General features: G+C 39.8%; 1 protein-coding gene across 1 annotated transcript in view; it reads left to right on the top strand.

Annotated features, from left to right (window-relative positions):
• The window catches only part of scara5.S (scavenger receptor class A member 5 S homeolog), a 135527-nt gene that overhangs the window by 2358 nt on the left and 110900 nt on the right, over window positions 1–22269 (top strand). The window contains exon 2 of the mRNA XM_018266060.2: window positions 7578–7698. Within this exon, the coding sequence (XP_018121549.1) occupies window positions 7587–7698 (112 nt within the window). The 5' untranslated portion in view covers window positions 7578–7586. The remainder of the gene's footprint in view (window positions 1–7577; window positions 7699–22269) is intronic.

Here is a 22269-nt window from a genome sequence, read left to right as displayed (position 1 = left end):
CTAAATATAATAAATACATCTCCTCCAAATGCTCAACTTGGTAGAAGAGGTGTAAGATAAAACCCGTGTACACCATGTGAGAGGCCTAATATTGTACCCAATACATGAGAGTGAAATAGGATTGCAGTTGTGCCGAAGAATAATGACTCCCCTCATGCTGTTCAGTACAGGCACATCAATGATATCCACAAATACTTCTCACATGTGTTGATAGCAGTGTGTACATAAAGCGGAACTCATGATGATATCACCTAGTAATCAACACCATGGGGATGGTTCTAATCCACCCTTTCTCCCAGGACAGAACCATTTATTTCTCACAGACAGCAGCCCAGCAATTATCAAGGTTGTTCTCACATGACGCTACAATAATAAGCCCAGGTGGAGCCCTCAGGATGACTGATCTTGTGCCTCTACAAGGAATTCCTAGAGTTAGGTCACTCCTGTCCTGTCTGTAAATTCCACCTCACTGTTTAGAGGCCTTTATTTGCAGTACACCAGTGTGTTATCCTCACCTAACATTTGCCCTTATACTGTACATTCTAAATCATTGATACTCCCTGTTGCTTTATCATAAAATTCTGTTGTTACTAATAGTCTTGGGTAGTGTCAAGTTATCTTGTTGAGTGAGCTGAAGGTCATCAGAGCAGCACTTTGGACAGCAGCCTTATCTATGGACAGGGTTGTCCTGCTCTCTGTCCATCACATCCACCAAATCACCCAACTAGTGCTCACTTAGGGCAAAAGTATTCTGTATATGGGGAAATTCCATCATCCAACAAGATGGATGAAATTGCCAGGAATGCCCCGGAAAAATAGTTTTGGTTCGTTTAAGGATTCATGCATTTGAGGCTTAATTGTTGTGGGTTCATTACAGGCATCGATAGGGTAGTTTCATGTGTTTTTCAACCATATGCTATAAACATATAGAATATTGCCCTTCCTTATAAGGGAAACATCCATCTTAAATGTTTCATTTGTAGAAATGTCTAGATAACGCTACAGATGTTCTTCTAAATGCCCCAGTATTCCTTAAAGTGATACTGACATAAAAAACTATAAATATACATTAAAAGTTACCTATAGGTCGTGTTGACCATTTATTTGCTGATAGTTCTGTTTTTGTTAGTAATTGTTACTTTAAGTTCCTAATCCTGACTTTTTTGTCAGTCTGACTGTCCCTTCTCAACCTGTCAGTAAGAGTTTCTAATGCTAAGGGATTGCTGTTGCACAAATATGGCAGTCCCCTCATAGAGGGTCTAATTTCCAAAAACCCACCAGCACTCCCTGGCCTCTCGAATTACAGCTGGTCCGGTGCTCAGATAAAAAGGATCGGCAACCCTTAATTTGACACACTTAGAAAAGAAAAACTGGCACTCAGGACTCCATGCAAGAGGGCCAAGCCCTGCGTGTTTAATGCAACGTAACGTTTTGGGGGCATGCCCAATTGTCAGACGTCTCACGAAGGGGCACGCCCCCGAAACGTTTCGTTGCATTAAACACGCAGGGCTTGGCCCGCTTGCATGGAGTCCTGAGTGCCAGTTTTTCTTTTCTAAGCCCCCTCATAGAGGAACATTGGTGATCTGTAAGGAAATGTAGAATAATTTTATGGCAAAATTATAAAAAACATGTAAATTGTAAAAGCATAACAATTTTATGATAGATGTAAAAAAATGGTTTAATTTCTGGTGCCAGTATCTCTTTAGAGCAGAGACACATGTGGAGATTCAGGGAGATTAATCGGCCAGCGACATATTGCCTCTTCTTCGAGCGACTAATCTCTCCGCAATGCCTTCCTGCTGGCTAAAATCGAAATCGCTTTCCGAAGTCGCCCGACGTTTCCTCGTGAGGCAACTTCCGGGGACTTCGGAAAATGAAGTGCTCCGAGGGTTAGATTTATCAAAGAGTGAAGTTAGAGATCTCCCTAGTCGGCAGAGTGAAATAACGTCTCTCTTCATTAATTTCTATGGGATTTTTAAAGGTGTATTTATCAAAGGGTGATAGTGAAAATTCACCATTTGATAAATACGCCTTTAAAAATTCCATAGAAATGAATGAAGATAGGCTGTATTTCACTCTGCGGACTGTGGAGATCTCGAACTTCTTAAAAAATCTACCCTTGAGTGTCATGCCACCGGCGATTTAGATTCTAGCCAGCGGGAAGGCTTTTTGGGGACATTTGACGCCTGAAGAAGAGGTGAATAGTCGCCGTGCGACTAAATCTCCCCTGAATCTTGGCGTATGTCTCTGCCCTTAAACTAGATGCCTATTCTAAAGATGGCCTTACACAGACCAGAATTAGTTGCTGGTTTGGGCCCTCCAGATCAGTATATTATTGGCCTGTGTATATGGGCAAACTGGTGGCCTGCCCAACTCAATTCATCCAAATATATATTGTGTCTGTTAGAAATTACTGTTTATGAAATCTTATGCCAAACTTTTCTTATGACAAAGTTTTCATAAGTTCCTATTATGAGCACATTATTAGCTCTGTTTAGCCCAGCACCTGGGTGGCCATCTTGGGAATTACCAAAAGCAAGTCTTCTGGTGTGAGGCCAGATTAAGTCCAGAAGGTGCAGATCTGCGGTCTTGAACTGTATGGTGGCTCAGCTTTTGAGGACCAGGAGCAATAGCTGGGACCACTTAGCATAACATTTGCAGTGAATACTTATTAGCTGTCCAAGCTACATTTGCAAATAATACAACTAATGTTGTAACCTGGATGATATTTTTGTCCTCAAACAAAGTCATGAACTTAAAAACTACTTGCTCAAGAGTAAACCCAGTGTGAGCTTCCAGTATGATATAGATTAGAGTCCCAGAATTTGTGGTCTCCCCCAAAGCGAGATTACACTCTGGACTTGCAGAAGAGCTGCATTTGAAATGTACACGGAGCTCTGAGGGACGGCGAGGAGTCGAAAAGTGCCATACGGAACATATAAGGCCATTCTGAATGCGGTTTGTGAGTGTGATTTTAAATATTTATTAAAATTTGAAAAAGCGCTTCTGCACAAGCTGTTTTATCTCTCCATTTAAAGCAACAAGTCGGGAAGCTTGGATACGAAATTGATCATTTTTACCCATGCGTGTTTCAACTCACGTCTTGTGAGTATATTATACCACTGGAAACACTAGGGGGCAGATTTATCAAGGTTCGAATTTCGAAGTGGAAAATACTTTGAAATTCGACCATCGAATAGAATCCTCTGACATTCAAATTTGAAGTCGGAGGATTTTATTTATCGTACGATCATATTCCGTACGATTTTATCGTATGATCGTATGCTTTTCCTTCGATACCCAAAAACTTAGAAATATGCTCTGTCAGGTCCCCATAGGCTAACATAGCACTTCGGCAGGTTTAAGTTGACGAAGTATTGAAGTCGAAGTTTTTTTAAAGAGACAGTACTTCGACTATCGAATGGTCGAATATTCGAACGATTTTTACTTCGAATCAAAGTCGAAGTAAATTCGAAGTCGTAGTATCCTATTCGATGGTCGAAGTATCCAAAAAATAACCTTGAAATTAGAACTTTTTGTACTTCGAAAATTCACTCGAACCTTAGTAAATCTGCCCCTTGGAGTCCAGAGGCTGGTTGCAATATTCACACCAACCCCAAGCTCCCAGCCCACCCAGTTGTCTTTGGTAATTGTTAAAGTGTATAAATTCATGTAAATGGTGAACATGTCACTTAAGGCTATTAGGTCACAAGTGGATGTATAAGGTGCTTAGCCCCTGCTATATGGGAATGTAATTTGGATACACATTGTTTTCACAAGAAAGGTGTGATTCAGTAATACACTAAGGTTTGATAATCACTAAGGGTGAATTATTGGAGTGTCAAATACTACACTATATAAACTTTCTGTTATTCCCCTCCCTTATAAACTTTGGTTTTTTGAGGAATACAGCAATTCCAGTTTTGTAGATTCCAGTATGATATGTCTGCATGGGGATCAGGCTGCCCTCAGTATTCTAAGTTGTTTATATGCTTAACCACAACTTGTGCTTTACCGAAGATGAGGGGGTTTATATTCTACCAGATCTGGGGATGTTACTAAGGCCAGAGAGCTCAATAAATGTGGTGGCCTCTTAACTAGAAGTTAACTAGAAGTCACTTCATAGCCAGCCCACCTGAAGTGTCCTATAGAATGGGGAGCAGTTTTATAGCTTATGTACCTTGAGTTGTGCCCTTGACTGGGTGGTTTCTTGGTCCTGAAGAAGCAGGGGTGCTCCCAGAGGAAATGAGCCCCATACCTTACACATATTGGAAACATTTACTAAAGTCATTGTTTGAGATACATGCTTGGGAGCCTGTCTGCTTTCATCATTGTCTTCTGTTGCTCCCCTTTCCATCTTTCTTAGGGCAGAGGTACCTTCCCACTGAGGAATTTATTGATTTTTTTTTCCTGGTAAGGCTGCTTGGCATGAGCAAAGAGGCAAGATGGAAAAATTACATTTTATGAACCCCCTAAAAAGTCTTTAAAGTTCTAGGGAACAATGTGAGTTAGATGTTAAAAACTAGAACTATAGTGTATTTTTTATTATTTAATAACCCGCTATTTAGTCCTACTTCCTAATGTTTATTGTAACATTGTTTTTTGCTAAATTAATGATGGTAATGTACATTTTTGTTATAGTACCTCAAGTAAATCGGCACCATACAGTTTGATGCCTTTTGCCACCATTTTTACCTTTTAGTGATGTTATTTTAATTTCCCAAATAATCAAGACCCCAACATGTTACCTGCTATCAGTGTTCAGTTGTGTCATTGTCCCATACATACAAGTACAAGCCCCATTCTTCCTCTGCTCCCATACTTGCTGGTAGTGTTATAACTGTTGTGTGTTGCCCCAGTAGTGTCATGGACATCTCTGTCAGAACTTTGTAGTTCAAGATAGGGTTATGGTAGCACATGTTTCCTCCAATGTCTACACTTCATATTAGTCCAGTTCTACACAACTCAATGATTGTATCATTAGCCGTTGCTTACAATATTGCATTGAGAACCTCACATGAAACTGATGCACTTTGATTTAGTTATGACACTGACTCCAGGCTGGGAGCTTCTGGAACTTAGATTCGTTTTCTTTTAATGCACTTTGCCTGGTTACCTATTTTGTTTTGGATGAATTCAAGACTTCGGAATTGGTGGATTGGTCTCGACATGGCCACAAACCATTATAATGAGTATAAAGTGTAAGTTACCAATACTCCCCTGCCTTGATGGTCATACCCTTAAAGGAATTGTTGAGTATAAAAATAAAAACTGGTTCAAATACATAGGCTGTGCAAAATAAAAAAAAAATTCAATATAGTTATTTAGCTAAAAATGTAATGTATAAAGGCTGGAGTGACTGGATGTATAACATAATAGCCAGAACACTACTTCCTGCTTTTCAGCTCTCTTGGTTTCCACTGATTGGTTACCAGGCAGTAACCAATCAGAGATTTGCGCCCCTATGTGGCCCCCTTTAAAGCCACTGACTCAGAGTTAGGTTCTGTTCTGTTAGACATCCAGTGACTCCAGCCTTTATACATTACATTTTATGTTATTTATTTATTTTGCACAGCCTATCTATTTACCCAGTTAATATTTTTACGCTGAACTCTTCCTTTAAGAGGAGGATGTAGGATGAAGAAGATGTTTTGAGAGGTCAATAACTATTTAGGTTGACCATAGATGCCCAGATTTGGTTGGACGGGTTGATCATACTCACCTCAGGGTGGTTGGGGGTAGCTTTGACAGGCAATACTGGTGTCCATCTGTCCACACTGAAAATATACCTGCCATATTATTGTCTGGTGCCCTAAATGAGGAAGTGAGAGAAGCCAAACCTTGTTCCAACTTCTTTTTAGACCAAACCATTTGGACCATCTACACAAATGCATGAAACCCTACAATTTGCCTGTGCCATTTGCACAATATCCACAGGATTTAGTTGGATATCTGTGGCATATTCATGGGAACCGTTAAGTGGTGTGGGTTATTATTCCAAAGACTGTATCAACAACATGCTGTGTATAGTGAGACACCATAGGTTACAGACCACAGTTGGTCCTTCCTTCTGAATCTCATTATAAAGCTTGTGTCTAGAAAATAATTCCAAAGAATCTTTAAATATAAATTAATATTAGACATTTCCAATGGTTTTTGAGGTTTTTTTTTAAATGTAATTGCTTTTGAAAGCAACATATGTATTTCTCTCTTTATTCTCTGCACTGCTGGTTCTGACTGTAACAGTGTAATAGAAGACAGCTGATAAGAGACCTGTGAAGGCATTCATTGAATTAAATCCATTGAAAATCAGTACAGGTGTGGGATCCGTTACCTGGAAACCCATTATCTAGAAAGCTCCAAAAGGCCATAGACTTCATTTTATGCAAATAATCCAAATATTTAAAAATACTTTCCTTTTTCAATGTATTAATAAAACAGTAGCTTGTACTTGATCCCAACTAAGATATAATTAATCCTTATTGGAAGCAAAACCAGTCTATTGGGTTTATTTAATGTTTATATGATTTTCTAGTAGACTTGAGGAATGAAGATCCAAATTACAGAAAGATCCATTATCTGGAAAACCCCAGGTCCTGAGCATTCTGGATAACAGGTCCTATACCTGTCATTCATGTTGTGAAGTTGCTTAGAATTACATTGTCTTTCATTATGAAAAACAAACTTAGATGGAGTTCCCCTTTAATATTTAAAAAGAAAACCTATGAGTAAATCTTATATTGAATGTTTTAGCTGCCTCTCTATAGTAAGTATGAATCTGGTGATTGGATGATGAGGTCAATGCTCAGATCTGCCTGTTTCTGACCAGCTATAGGATAAGGCAAATACCTTTTTGCCTGATCTACATTACTGGGCAAGGGTTTTTTTATGTTATTACATAACCCTGCTGTTTATTATTAGAATTATTATTATTGGCTGCTGGAATATGGTGGGGGATGTGGTTCAGCAAGAGCCAGGCAGCTGCAGGATAGTCATCTTTGGCATGTGCTAAGAAAGAGAGTCCAGCTCATGTAATCTGAGATAGAGAAGAAACATCCATGATATGATATAAATGCTTCATGTATTGTAATTATTTATTTGGTTTTAGTATTCGGGTGTGCACCAGAAGAGCATGTACATCTAACATCTTTAGAACCCCAACCCAAACAAAATCATTTTCAAATGCCCCCAGTTTTAGGCAGTCTCTAAGGTAGAGGTATTTAGAGAGGGGGTGATGCTGGACCTATATCTAGATACACAGAGGCTAAAATGAGGAATTATTGATATCAGCAGAAAGTCAAGTAAGGAAAACCAAAAATTAACTGGGGCGTATTTGGAGAGAGAAGTCAAGAGATGTATGGGAAGCCAACAATTAGGAGCAGAGTTCAGAGGACAAAGTCAGGCAAGAGTCAGAAGAAGAGTAAGAAGAAGATTCAGAAGAAGAAGATCACATGATTCCATTATAGTGGCTACAGAGCTTGCTCAAGGCAGTAACTCTTCTGGAGGGATTCGAGTTCTGCAGAGTGTATTTAATGCAAGACAAGGAGATTCTAATGAGCGTCTTTTTGTTTCCGTAGACAAAGAGGATGGACAATAAGGCCATGTACCTGCATTCCTTCGATGAGAAAGAAAATGGCTCCGCCTTTGAGGAACCCTACGATGGGAGGAATCTTTCCAAGATGAACCTGTGCGATGGCTGTAAGTATATATAATACATACATGCCTGGGCCAGTGTAACTAACAGAAGCTAAACGATGAAATTGCCTAATGCAACCAATAAACTATTGTTTTTATTATCAATTATTTATTTATAATTGATTTATTTATGAATTTATTTATTGGAATTAAATGATCAAACTTCAGTGAAAGTTTAAGAAATACATATTTCACAAAAAGATTTTTTCTTTTTTATATAGTTGTCTGGCATATTTAAAGGAATTCTGTCTAAATGACACTGTTTACACTGCAAATAATTCACTCTACAATATAAAATGTCATTCCTGATCCAGCAAGTGTATTTAGTTGTAATACTGGTGTGTAGCTGCATCTCAGCTCATTTTGCCTGGTCATGTGATTTCAGAAAGAGCCAGCACTTTAGGATGGAACTGCTTTCTGGCAGTCTGTTGTTTCTCCTACTCAATGTAACTGAATGTGTCTCAGTGGGACCTGGATTTTACTAATGAGTGTTGTTCATAGACCTACCAGGGAGCTGTTATCTGGTTACCTTCCCATTGTTCTGATGATGGGCTGCTTGGGGTGATATCAGTCCAACTTGCAGTACAGCAGTAAAGAGTGACTGATGTTTATCAGAGCACAAGTCACATGACTGGGGGCAGCTGGGAAACTACAATATGTCTAGCCCCATGTCAGATTTCAAAATGAAATATAAAAAAATCAATTTGCTCTTTTGAGAAATGGATTTCAGTGCAGAATTCTGCTGGAGCAGCACTATTAACTGATGTGTTTTGAAAAATACATCTTTACAAATGGCAGTAGCCCTTTAAGTTACTCTCTTAACAGTAACATTATAGTTTCCCTTAATAGTAACAATACACGTTCCCATTAATAGTAACATTATACCAGTAATGTAACTAAAGGGGGGCGGGCCCTGAAGCGGGACGTGCAGCCGGGCCCCCGCCCCCCTCCGTATGCCCAGAAACACTGAAGAAGTCAGTGGCGCGCGAGCTGCCAGGGGCCCTGAGGGGGTGCGGGCCCTGGCCCAATCGCACACCCTGCACCCCCGGTAGTTATGCCATTGCATTATACCTTTTCTCTGGTAGTATTATTACACCTTCCTCCTAGTAGTAACATTTCACCTTCACATTAATAGTAACATTATATCTTCCATTATAAGTGACCCCATTAACAAGTACTCCATGGACATTTGCTGTTGGGCGAGTAAGCCGAGCTACACATCAAGCTACATCTTGTACTCGTCGGACTATAATTGAACACAGCACACTATTCCCTTGCAAACTTGACAAAAGGAAATTAAATTAAATTAAAGGAAATTAAAACCTTTAAACAAAAATGTTAGGATATTGGTACAGAAGGAAAACAGTGATACAACATGGACCTGACGCAGTCCAAACTTGTTATTTTGTGCAGATGTAACAGGAGTAAAGTTACACCGGGGGGCGCCAGTTTATTCTCTCCTATCAGACCACACACATCGATAATCCCAGCGCTACGCTCACATTGTTCTGAAGGAAATTGTGGTTACGGCCTCATATTTTACCCCAACACAAGAAACAATAAGATTTATTATTCAATATAAAACATACACAGATTTGCTTATCCTACATAGTCATGGTGTTTGTATTTGCCAATAACCAATAGCTTCCTACTTTGTCTTCCCCACACACGTTCCGCTTTTTGTATAGTTACACGAGATTACTGGAGATCGCTGGGTAACCGAGAACACAAGTAGGAAGTAACGTTTCATTCCTAGATTCCTATTTGCTCATTTATAGATATTATTACAGTTCTTTGAAGCCTTACTAACATGTTGGCCAGGACTTCTTTTTTTTGTCTGAGACATGATAAAATATGGTCGCTTAAAATTGAATTATTTAATAATTGAGCTAAAAGGTTCTTTATCTTGTTCTCATTTTTTTTGCCTTAAAAAACAAAAAAAACAAATGTGGAATAAGAAAATGAAGGCAATAAATGAAATTGAGATGAAGGGGCAAATTTACTAAAGCGCGAAGTGGCTAACGCCAGCGTGACGTCATTTCGTTACTTCGCCGATTTACTAACGGGCGCTGGCGTAAATTCGCTAGTGAAGTTGACCTATACTTGCGTATTCATGAACGTTAACTCTTGCGCCACACTTGCCTTCGCCAACTGAGACCAGGCGAAGTGCAATAGAGTAGATAGGTATTGCTTAAAAAAAAGTTGAAATTTTCCCAAAAAATGCTGGCGTCTTTTCCTTTTTTAAGGGTGATAGGCTGAAAAAGATCATACATTTTTTTGAGGGTACCCTCCTTCCCCCCTACATTTCCTAAGATATGGCACTTAAACTATACAGTGGGCACATGTGTAGGGCAAAATAACAACTCTATTTTATTTAATGAAGTTTTCCCAGGATTAAGTAGTGTAATGTATTTGCTGCTACATATACGTCCATTGTACTTTAACTTGGCGCCGTATGCAAATTAGGCACCGCTAGTGTAACTTCACTTTGCTTGACGAATTAACGCTAGCGCAACCTTGCTACCGTTCGCCTCCCTGAGCTCAACTTCGCATTTTAGTGACTTTAGTGAAACTACGCCTGGCAAAGTGCGGTGGATTGTGGCGAAGCTGTCGCCGGCGCAACTTCGGATCTTAGTGAATTTGCCCCGAAGAGCTTATGTTTTTGTACCTCAATATACATGTTCCTCTTCCGCTCGTAACTCATAGCTCTTTTCTCAACTGAGATTCTAGCAAGGACTATGACCTATGGTGATAAAAGCTGTATATAAGAGAAAAGGGGTGCAATCTGGTTTAAAGCAGTTGTGTCCCGAAACGCGTTGAGAACAGATTTAACAGATTAATTAAATTGATGAACAATCATTCTCTGCTAAATTGTAAGTGCCTTAACTCTTTACAATGATACATTTTTATACAATGGGAGTGCGCCCCTTCTTTTATGTTTATTTTATGAATGGTGATGCCAAGTTATCTCACAGGGAAGATTTATCAAATATCTAATTTGAGTGTAAATAAAATTCAATTTATAAAACAAAAAAAAAAACATCAAACTGGATGGAGTTTAATCCACATGTAATCCAATTTCTAAATTGTTTTTTTTTCTAAATAAACTAAAATTCAAAAAGTTTAGTGCATTAATTTGTGGGAAAAATAAGAATAATGAAAATAAGATTTTTGCATTTATTTTTACAAATTAAACTGTTTAAAAAAAACTTGATTGCAATGAATTAGCTCAACTGTTGAAAATATTGCCTTTTATAGAAGCTCTCTGCCTAATGATTTTCAAGATTTTTGGTATTGATACATTTTGGAAATTCGGCCAAATACAAAAATATTGGAATTTGGGATTTTTGCTGTGATTTTCTTGCAAAGTGAAAAGTTGACTCTGAAGTTTAGTAAATCACCCCCTTGGACTCATTTCTACATGAGTTTGAGGTTTTAAAACAGTGGTTCATGGCCTTGGCATGGAGGCCAATTGGTCTTGGCTATCACTGATAGGGGAATGACTATTATAACAATGTGTCCATATATCTCTGAGAAGGGTTTGACCAAATGGGGGAGAATATAGTCAGAAGCCTCTGCTTTTGTGGGATGTAACACATTTTTACTGCCTAAAACCACTGTCATACTAGAATAACCATTTGATTGGGTTGATTATTGATGGTGTAGCCCTTTTATGTGAAGTTCTCATACTTTATATATCCATAAGTTTCTAGTACAGTTGTCTTTTCTCCAGAGTTCAGTTCGGCTGACATTAACAGAGTCTTGGCACATCAGTACAAAATGGCGCCTTACCAAGTTTTCTTTGGCTACTTTCTCTTCTGTAGTTAATGACATTACCTTTTAATGCTTTTTGTTAAGTTCTCCTTAGTAATCCCATCCCACTGTAGCTGAAATATGAAGTAAAAATAAATATTTGCCTTTTTTTATTTAATGCAGTTTACATTTTTTCTCCCACAGCTTTTCAGTATTTTTCTAGACCTTGAGAAAACAGTGACTTGTAGAGATGTGAGATGTTTTGCAGCCAGTTTAGTGTTGCACAATAATTCATCTGAAGTGCCTCTGCTCGTTTAATTAGATATTTGGGGTTACCAAAAGTGTGAGTATCTCGGTGCATTCCAAAATATTCTCATGCGTGACAGAGACAGGCGAAAAAACATTCCCAGGGAAGAGTAAATGTTTTCTGGAAGCAGCAGACGTTGGCTGAGGCGCAGGCTGCATTCTGCGATGGTTTGAGACATTGGATCAGGCTGAGCACCCACGTATGACCTTGGGGAACAGAATGAGCTGTAAATATGAGCCAAATCATCCTGAAATATGGCTAGTGTTGCTCTGCGTTAGCCATGACTTTTCTCTTGAGCATGGGATACAAAATGGCTGAATGTGCCAAGACACATAGCTCACTGGAGAAGGGCGAGATCTTTGTGGTGTACAGTTTATCCATGGCTTTCGTGGTTGATCTAGTCACCCATTAATTGTGGGTGTTGGTCTAGAAATCACTGTAACAATGCAGTGAAACACTCCATGAAGTGGTGCATAGCTGGTTCATGTCATTTTGGGAGGTGGTCATCAGGGAGGGGTTTGGCTGTCTCGGGGACTGAGAAGGCAGAGAGTGGAGCATGCTGAGACATACTGCACAGGGTGACTGTATACAGAAAGTGGGGCTCATTTATCAACACTGGGCAAATTTGCCCATGGACAGTTACCCACAGTAACCAATCAGTGACCAGCTTTTTAAAGCCAGCTGCAAGTAGGATAATGAATGCAACAGTTTTATTGCTTGCTATGGGTTACTGGCCATGGGCAAATTTGACGAAAGTTGATATATGCCCCCCCCAGTGATTCAAGGAGGAAGGACTTGACGTTGGACTCTACGTTGATTGTCTTTAAGAAGAAGGCTGAGAAACAGAGGGTGTCCATACCTTTTAATCATTATAGGAGGAAGGCATGAGGATGAAGTTGGACTAAGAGGTGAGGTGGGTTGGAGACGGGTAGGGAGAGAAGGATGACAATCACTCCACGAGGGGAAACTTAAAGCAGCGAGGCAGCAGTGGTGGTGAGATTAAGGCTTGAGGAAAGTAGGGTGAAGGCAACTTGCCTTCTTCTAGGACATCATTGAAGAGATCCTAGTTGGCTGATGCTCATTGGTTGGCTGCTAACTGAAGAGGTTGCTAGCAGAGTGAACCCAGATGCTGTAGACTATGTTGAGCTGCCTGTAAATTTCCGTTGATTAGCTCAACTACAAAAACGTGCTTGTCTTTAAGTTTCCAGGGGTATATCTAGAGGATAACAGTCTTAAGGGAAGGTCCCTCCAGGGGATTTGGTTGTCAAAAGAAAATCACTTGGTGTAGCCCTAGAGTTCAAGAAATTGTACTAAAGTTCACATAGAAACCTTTGTATGAATGCTATAAAACTGTGTGTGTGAAGCTGTTTGCATTTGTTGTGTTTCACAGTATGATGCGCAGGATGAATTATGGCCCTGACACAATGCAGAGAAATAACAAAGTGCATTTCATCATTCTGTATTGCGTCCAGCATAACTACAAACAGATATGGGATATGTTACACTTTCCAGCACATCATTTGTTACTTGTCCATTCCCTGTATTATTCATAGCAACAAACACACAGTCCGTATAGGAATTAAACACCCTCTGTGATTGATGTTGGCAGGTTCCTTTGATACTGCTCTATCGCATGGTTTAGCGTGACGCGTGGAGTCGGATTAGTCAGTAGCCACGTGCCAAAGGCTTTTAATCAAATGATACAGGGAGGGGCTTCCACTAGAACTGGAGAATTTGCTTTCCTAATGAGGTGCAAACTGAGGTGACTTTTCGAAATCACCCCCAAATGGTCGTAGTCAGTAAACATGCTACATGGCCAGTTTAATCTTATATATTTGCATTTACTATTGGGCAAAAATGTGTGAAGTACGTGACTGCTGTATACAGAGTTATGTAGTACTGGAGGTGGGAAAGAACGTGGTTTTCACTTCAGACACAAATTTCCATGTTTTTTTTCTGAGAATTCCAGTGTCATTGCCACCTGCTAAATGGCATCCTACCCAGTTGTGCTCAGTACAACTATATTCCTTAACTATTGTCAAGAACTACCTCTGGTGTGAGGTTATCAGGTGGAAGACTATGTGCTATGTAACTAAGCTGATGTGTAAAGTTGACTTGAAGATGAGCAGAGACCTTATGATAGTGAATGAATCAGATTTAATCATGAAAATGCCAACAGCAGAAGATGAAAATAAAAGGCAAGTCAATATCAACCAGTGAAGAACAAAAGGTAAAGTAATATGAAGTCCTTAAGCGGGCAAGGATCAGGCAAGATGGCTAACAAGAGCAGGTCCTTGGTCGAGACAGACAGGAAATCAAGTGTAAGCCTGTGGGGACAGGCAGAAGTCACAGCCGGGTAAACAACAAGAATAAGGGTATAGGCAAGGATCGAATGTAGGCTGGAGCAGGAACAAGAACAAACTGGGGCAAGATCACCAAACTGATTTGAATAATCCAGAAATGTGGAAAGGGATTGTCTTAAATATACTCTTATTGATTAGATTACTGACACCAGATCAGAGGAGGAGACAGAGAGAGAGTAGCAAAGGGAATCTAAGTGAATTCTCAGAGCCGTAAGAGGCCCCCAGTGGCTCAGCAGGAAAGAACATCTGTAAGCCACCATACAGACCAGGGTTTGAAACCCTATGAGTCCTCCTGACAGCTATAGGCTACTGGTTCTATTAATGAATGCTCCTTGCACTTCCAAGTACTTTTGGAGAGCGCCGATGCTTCAGGCTTCGTTGATGAACTGTGCGCAAATAGACATGAGACAATGCAACCTAAGCAGAGGGCCCATAGTAGGGCAGAAAGCTCCCCTCCCCCAGGTAGTGAGTCATTAATGATTGCCTCACAGCCATCACAATAAACAGCCTCTGCTATGCTTCCCATATGATGGGTCTCATAGAGCATCCTGGGAGATATGCATATTCCCACTAGGGTTTTCTCAGACACTGTGCCACAGTATCTTTTATGAATAGCATTGATGCATCTCATTTGCGGGTTGCATTCATAAATGAGCTTTGAATGGCAGTCATCATTGCCGCCACCTTGCCTTCATGAAGGAGGCTGCCATTCACTTATTTAGGGGCATACCAATTTTCTTCTTATGCAGTATTGTGGTTAGGAAGGCTCCCACTGCCAACAGTTTCAACACATCTCTCTTGTAATAATGAGACATGTGCTCACTATTGGGTAAATTGGTACATTCCCTTATTTAACTCAGACAAAAAGGGTAGGGTTGTTTTCTGTATAGAAAATGGTATATGGTGTATGGTATGGAAGGATATAATGAGTTTACTATACCAGACAATCATTCATAATTGTAGCGCTAATATTAGGGGAATGACCACTCAACTGCTGAATTCTCATTAAACCTAATAAATTGAATCCTGTTGGATGTAAAACGTGTAAAATGAGAAGTGGTTAGAAAGTTACCCTTCCAGAGACAGAAGACTATTAAGATAAGGCTGTTTTACTTAGCAAGTCCTGATTATATATTGTAGCTATATTTGATATATAGAACTTTGTCTAATTAGAGCAGTTCAAAGAGTTAAGCAGTTAAAGTAATGTGTAAGAGTAGATCTCATAGTTTTCACAGAAATGTCATCAAAGATATCATTATATCAAAGGCAGTAAATTAGCAATGGACAATAAAATATTAGTGATGTCTCTCATTTAACCAGAGATAAATTTTCTGTCTTCCCATAGGAAACAAGGTTATATATGCCTTTGATATAATGATATATTTTGAGCGAGGAAAAGTCATTTCATGGATATTTTGGGCAGAGACAATGTCAAAGCTCTTTATAATATGGCAAAGGCGAAAACACAGTTATAGTCAGGCAGTTGAACAGTATTTCCAGCATTGATGCTTTATACGTTGTCCATTCAATGACCAAGTCAATCTAATTGGGAATTCTATGTAACATCTCTCTCCATAGGTTGTATTGGGATTGGTTAGATCCTATATTGTATCTGAGGGGGTTGTGTAGAAGTTTAATTGGTAACATGGTGCATGTACTGAAATGTCTCCCAGTATAGGGTCCCTTCTAAGTTTTGGGGCAAAAGGTAATTGCTTTTTATCCTCTACTCTCATATTCTCCACCAGTGACTATTCTTAGCTGCTTTAATGTTGCTCAGGGGAATCACACATCAAGATCATCCTAATAACCAATTTAAAAAACACCAGTAATTTTTATCTAAAAAATAACAACACAAAACCCGTGGTACCGTGTTAGCCAGTAGCAAAAATAACAAATAAAAGAAAAATAAAAAAAGTATTGTAGAAGTTATACCTATATTGGCTAACAATAAAAATACATTGGAAGCTTTTGGAGCACCAAGGCCCCAATAGTCAGGCAAAATACAGTGGAAAGCTGGAAAGGCACAGTATATATACTGTTAGATCATTGAAAGGTATTCAAGGGCAATAAATTAGAAATGTACAGATAGATAGATGTGATGTTTATACAAATGGCCTGTAGTTACTGTGCCCAGACTGTGCATACTTCCTGACAGTTTAAAAGTGAAAGTGAAAGTTACTATTGTGTAATGGCTGCATGACTCTCTGCTAATAAAGCACTGTTATACTCTACTCATCCTCTGCTACCCAAAACATAAAAATAGAGATAATGAAAGTAATTTGGGTGGTTTGTAAATAGTCCAGGGGTCTGGATTGAGTCAGGTCACATAGTGTCACGTGAAACCTGACCCTAAATGAATGTCTTAATGTGTTGAATTCATAGATCTTCCTTTACCGTTCAGTTTTAAAGTTCTGTTTTAGAAGTGTTGTATCACATGATTTGCTCTTGATCTTATGTCTGTAATGGTTCATCCTTGTGAGGAGTTAATGTCCAATGTATCTGCCTCCTGTAGAGCACCTAGTACATGTTATCATGTATACCACATTGGATGAAGCACATGAATACTGGTCCTGAATGGTGGAGACTTCTTGTGTATTTGGTATAACAACTTTGCACAGGATAGATTGACAAGGTTTCACATCTGTTGCTGTTGCAGGGAAATGATGCTGCTTTAGTTTTTTTAGGAAGAGACTTCAGACATTCATTCTCCTTCTTAGATTAGGAGGTTGTCTATAAAACAGGAGGAGGTAGTTCCAGAAATATTTCCTTTAGTCTGGTATCTGTATGGAGCATGGGTTGCAGGTCACTCTAATAATGTTCAGTTGTGGATTGTAGGTAAATACTATAGATAATCTGGTGTTTTCTGTCTTTTCTTTGAATTCTTTGTTTTTGAGTTGCTCTGTTGATTTGATCATCAATAACCTATGGATGGTATCCCTGATTAACAAAAGTTATCTAGAAATGAAAATGCTCAAGTGTTGTAGTAATTTCATAGAAAATCACTCCTGGAATAAACAGGCTGAGGCTCTATTCTGCTTCAGCCTTCGCTGGTGTAGACATAAATGCCATGTTCCTCTGCTTTCAGCCAAATCCACTAGAAGAATTTATGGTTCACTTGTTTAAGAAGAAATTGCCAGAAATCGTGTAATATCCTTGGCACAGGGAAACTGAGAACAAATCTGCAAATCCTATATAACCTTTATAGGCGAGGGGAAAACGAACCTTTGTATTAATAAAATACATAAGAGTTACAGGCAAGGGTAGACTACAGCTTATATCATTAAATACATTTAGAGCTTCTCTAAATGTAATAAAGGAAAGTTTCTGTTTCTCCTGCAGATGTACAGTACATTATTCTAAGAAATGAGATGTGACCAACCCCCAAATCTCTTGAAATAATTAAAGTCACTATTTCTGTTGTCAACAAACCAACGTCAATATGAAAGACAAGTGACCAGACAGGACCACTTCAACATCTGAGTCATTTGTAAAACTTGTAGTCCTTGTCTTGGGAGCTTGAGAATGACTGAATCCCTCCATGATCAACACAATGACATGCTTATCTGCCAACAAAGAAAGTGGTTCTTTTGAAGCGATTCACTTCCATGTCCATCATTTCTGATGCGTGAGGGACAGTGCCCTGGCATTGAGTAGGGTGTGATACATTTGCCCTTATGGGTTCCTTTGAGAGAACAGTTTCATTCTGTAATGGGCAAGTGAAGAAATGAGAGTAAACTGAGCAGGTTTCCAAGGACAGATGCGGAGCAATATGATTGTAAGATTGAGGGACAGGGCAGATCTTTTTGAAGGTGCCTACAAAGAGAAGTCAAGGGTCAAGAATCCCTGTAGTTAATGGAGAGAAGAAAGGTAGTGATTATAGGTGTTCCTCATGATTCTAGTCGCAAGTTAAGTGCATCCATGTCCTGGGTATCACATTACACTTCACTTAAATTGTGCGTCATTTTCTGGGCATAAAAAACAGCACAAGGGGCACATGGGTCAATATCTGTTTAGCTCATAAGAAGGATCCCTTGCACCACATCTCTGCTTATTATCACCGTAAATGAGTGTATTAACAGATACAATATGTGCATAAATGTGGTGCTTTTGTGTGTACGACTTGTTTATGGTTTTGAACCCAGCACTGTCCACGTTGATTGTCACTGAGCCCTGGAAACTCAATGTTCATCATAAATAGGGGGCTTTGTTGAGATTGTTTTTCTTCTTCACTCCCTGTGATTGGCTCAGAATCCAACCATTATGAAAGGCCAAACATTGTGTTTATAAATAGTTGTATATCAACCCTTAACCCATTGGAACTGCAGAAATAACAAGGTTTTTATCCACACATGTGACTTGGCTCCCTTTGTATTTGAGAAGTGGTTAATGAGCTTCAGTGTCCTGCCCTTGGATGCTCAATAAAGTTTATTTGTATCCACACTCTGTAGTCCGTGTCCCTAAATAAACTTTGTTTTAATGGGGGGGAGGTTGCTCAGGTAACCCTGATGTGCCAGAACAGCTGAAATTATATCTTCATAAACACTAATAGCTGCAATTTCTTCTCCCTCCACATAAGCAATTATATCAGATCCTTGGAGACAAGAACATTGGCTTAAATTACCCCACCCCACCCACTCTGTATGGAGCTGCAGCTGAACTCGCACAAGAACCCCACACAACAAATTGTTTGCTTGAATCCTGTACATTCTGTTACCTCTGTATCTACACAGGTCCCGAAATGGCTTCCAGAACCGAAAAGATTGGACCAACTTGTCCAAAATAGCTGATAAAGCAGTAAAGGGATGGGCAACTGTAAGGAACACCTAGAACTGTAACAGGGTGACTGTTACCCCAATGTTTCTATATATCTGTAACCTTGTTATGAGCTAAGGGGGCCCAGTCTGAATGTCAGTTAGGGGGAGATTTGGGGTGAGTGTTTATTTGTACCCTGGGTACCCCTGGAACTATAGAAGGGTGACACCCCAATGTTTCTATATATCTGTAACCTTGTTATGAGCTAAGGGGGCCCAGTCTGAATGTCAGTTAGGGGGAGATTTGGGGTGAGTGTTTATTTGTACCCTGGGTACCCCTGGAACTATAGAAGGGTGACACCCCAATGTTTCTATATATCTGTAACCTTGTTATGAGCTAATGGGGTCCAGTCTGAAGGTCAGTTAGGGGGAGATTTGGGGTGAGTGCTTATTTGTGCCCTGGGTACCCCTGGAACTATAGCAGGGTGACACCCCAATGTTTCTATATATCTGTAACCTTGTTATGAGCTAAGGGGGCCCAGTCTGAAGGTCAGTTAGGGGGAGATTTGGGGTGAGTGTTTATTTGTACCCTGGGTACCCCTGGAACTATAACAGGGTGACACCCCAATGTTTCTATATATCTGTAACCTTGTTATGAGCTAAGGGGGCCCAGTCTGAAGGCCAGTTAGGGGGAGATTTGGGGTGAGTGCTTATTTGTGCTGGGGAACCCCTGGAACTATAGCAGGGTGACTGTTACCCCAATGTTTCTATATATCTGTAACCTTGTTATGAGCTAAGGGGGCCCGTTTGGGGGAGATTTGGGAGGTGGAGTGCTTATTAGACCCTTGATAACATATAGCTAAAAGGGAAGAGAAGCCTGGCCAGTATTGGGCTGCAAAAAGCGGCATAATCTCATGAAAAATATTGTTCTAATCTAAAGGGAATATGCCTACAAACCTTTGGATCCATCTACACATTCATAACAGATTACATAAAAAATACAACCGATACAAAAAGTAACGACCTGCACAACAGAGCTTACAATCTAAAAGGAGAAGGGGTTTGAGCCACAAGTTTTGGAGCTGAGGAAGATTTGGCAGTGAAGGTAACAAATACATTCAAGCACAGTATGTGAAATTCTTTATCTGGATCAGTGAGCAACTCTGTATGAGACATGAACTTGTCTCTAATCACCAAATCATTCAGATAAACATGACAAATCTGGATAAAATTGGAAAAAGTCTTGGATGTAATTTGTAGTATTTTATATCAAGCTACATTTGCCTTGCATTAACTCTGACTAAATAAAATAATGTGAAATATGGATTTAACTTGCAGAAACTATAACAGACGTCAGATCTCTGCCAGCCAAGACTCAAATTCCCACAATGCCTTGCAGGCTCCTTTACAGTTCTGGCTTCTTATACAATATTTCAATAGTCAGAATCAGCAGTGCAGGGTGTAAGAAGGCACAGTCTCTCAGTAGCAATTACATTTATAAATAACTTTGAAAATGAACAATATTATATATATATACTAGAAAGTTGCTTAGAATACATTTTCTTGCTATAGGCAAAATTGGAATTTTGGATTGCCATCCTGTTTAATTTTTGTAGATGTTGATGTACACATATAGGGGCAAATTCACTAAGTGCCGAAGCGCCTAACGCTAGCGTCAATTCGCTAGCGTTGGTCATTTTCGTTACTTCGCAAATTCACTAACGAATGCTGGCGTAAATTCGCTAGTGTTACTTCGCACCCTTACGCCTGGCGAATTTTCGCAAAGGACGTAACTACGCAAATTCACTAACTTGCGCAGTGTACTGAACGCTACCTTTTACGCTAGACTTCCTTCGCCACCTCAGACCAGGTGAAGCGCAATAGAGTAGATAGGGATTGCTTCAAAAAAAGTTCACATTTTTTCTAAGTCCCAAAAAACGCTGGCGTTTTTTCTATATTATGGGTGATAGGCTGAAAAAGATCGAAAAAATTTTTGGGGCTCCCCTCCTTCCCCCCTACATTTCCTAACTCATGGCAACTTACCTATACAGTGGGCACATGTGTAGGGCAAAATAAAAAAATTATTTGATGTTTTGAAGGTTTCCCAGGCATTTGTAGTGTTGCTACGTATTCCTCCATTGAAATTTGAATTTGGCGCCGTATGCAAATTAACCATCGCTAGCGTAACTTCGCTTCGCTTAGCGAATCAAAGCTAGCGCAACTTTGCAACCTTACGCTACCCCTGAGCGCAACTTCGGATTTTAGTGAATTTGCGGAGCACTGGCGAAACGACGCCTGCCGAAGTGCGGCGAAGTGCGGCGAAGTTACACCTGGCGCAACTACGAATCTTACTGAATTTGCCCCATAGAGTGTAGCTCATGGGTTTCTCCCCATTCATGTAGGGTGGCTTTGTATTGCTGTTTCCCATCTTGATGGTGTATCAGAACTATAGCCATGTTGTAAATAAAATACCGTGAGAATGGCACCTTCTCAAGGACGTCCATGAGCAGATGGAACAATGGAAGACTCTCCACTAATGGTTTAAATGTAATTTAACCTCAGTTTTTGTCAATGAATACAAATCCCACATCCTTTATATCCAACGGCATCACATTCTATTGTAAACACTGACCTTGGAGGGGGAAATATTAGTCATGTGCAACAAACCATGGAGAATTGTGGTTATGGGCAGCATGCAACTTGCTCTTGGCCAAGCAGAATTGGCAAAGTAGAGACAGCACCTGGACGCAGAGTTACTCGGATCTCCGTTGGGTGCCGTTAACACATTTTCAGAACTTTATATTCATGTATTGTTAAAGGAATACCTTCATCATTGACTACACTTCTTTTTTAATCTGATTGTATAGTGACCAACACTATAACAAGTACAGGAATATAATTAACAACTCAGGGGCTTGCCCCCGGCCATATCAGTGGTATAAACTTACTGAACCAGTCTCTCACAGATGTTTTGAGTCTGAACCCTCAGCAGTTGACTTCTTCCATCATTCTTAATGATCAGGGACCCCTTTATCTCAACCACTGATGTGTTGGCCTTCTTTTACCCATAGTTACAAGAATATTGAGGACAGAAAATAATTGTTTGCCCCAAATCCCACACAACTAACTTTCAAACTAGACTTTTAGGTAACTATGAGAACAAATAAGCATTCTCCACAAATCTACCACCAAGTAACCTTCAGCCTAGGCTTCCTTTCCACTGTTCATGGTCCTTCCAGAGGGTTCATTCCTACAGTTTTGGAACCACTGTGCAAACTTTAACCTAAGTGGCCTTAAGACGGGAGCTTGTCTGTATTGGTGCTATGGTGTAAGTGACCTGTTCCAGGGTTCAGTAACTGCTTAGGGTCAGTGTTGAAGTCTCAAGGGTTGAGGGCAGTTG

Source organism: Xenopus laevis, chromosome 5S (assembly GCF_017654675.1).
Source record: "Xenopus laevis strain J_2021 chromosome 5S, Xenopus_laevis_v10.1, whole genome shotgun sequence".
Classification (NCBI taxonomy): domain Eukaryota; kingdom Metazoa; phylum Chordata; class Amphibia; order Anura; family Pipidae; genus Xenopus; species Xenopus laevis.
Note: the sequence above shows the minus strand (reverse complement) of the source record. Positions and strands in the feature narration are given on the sequence as shown.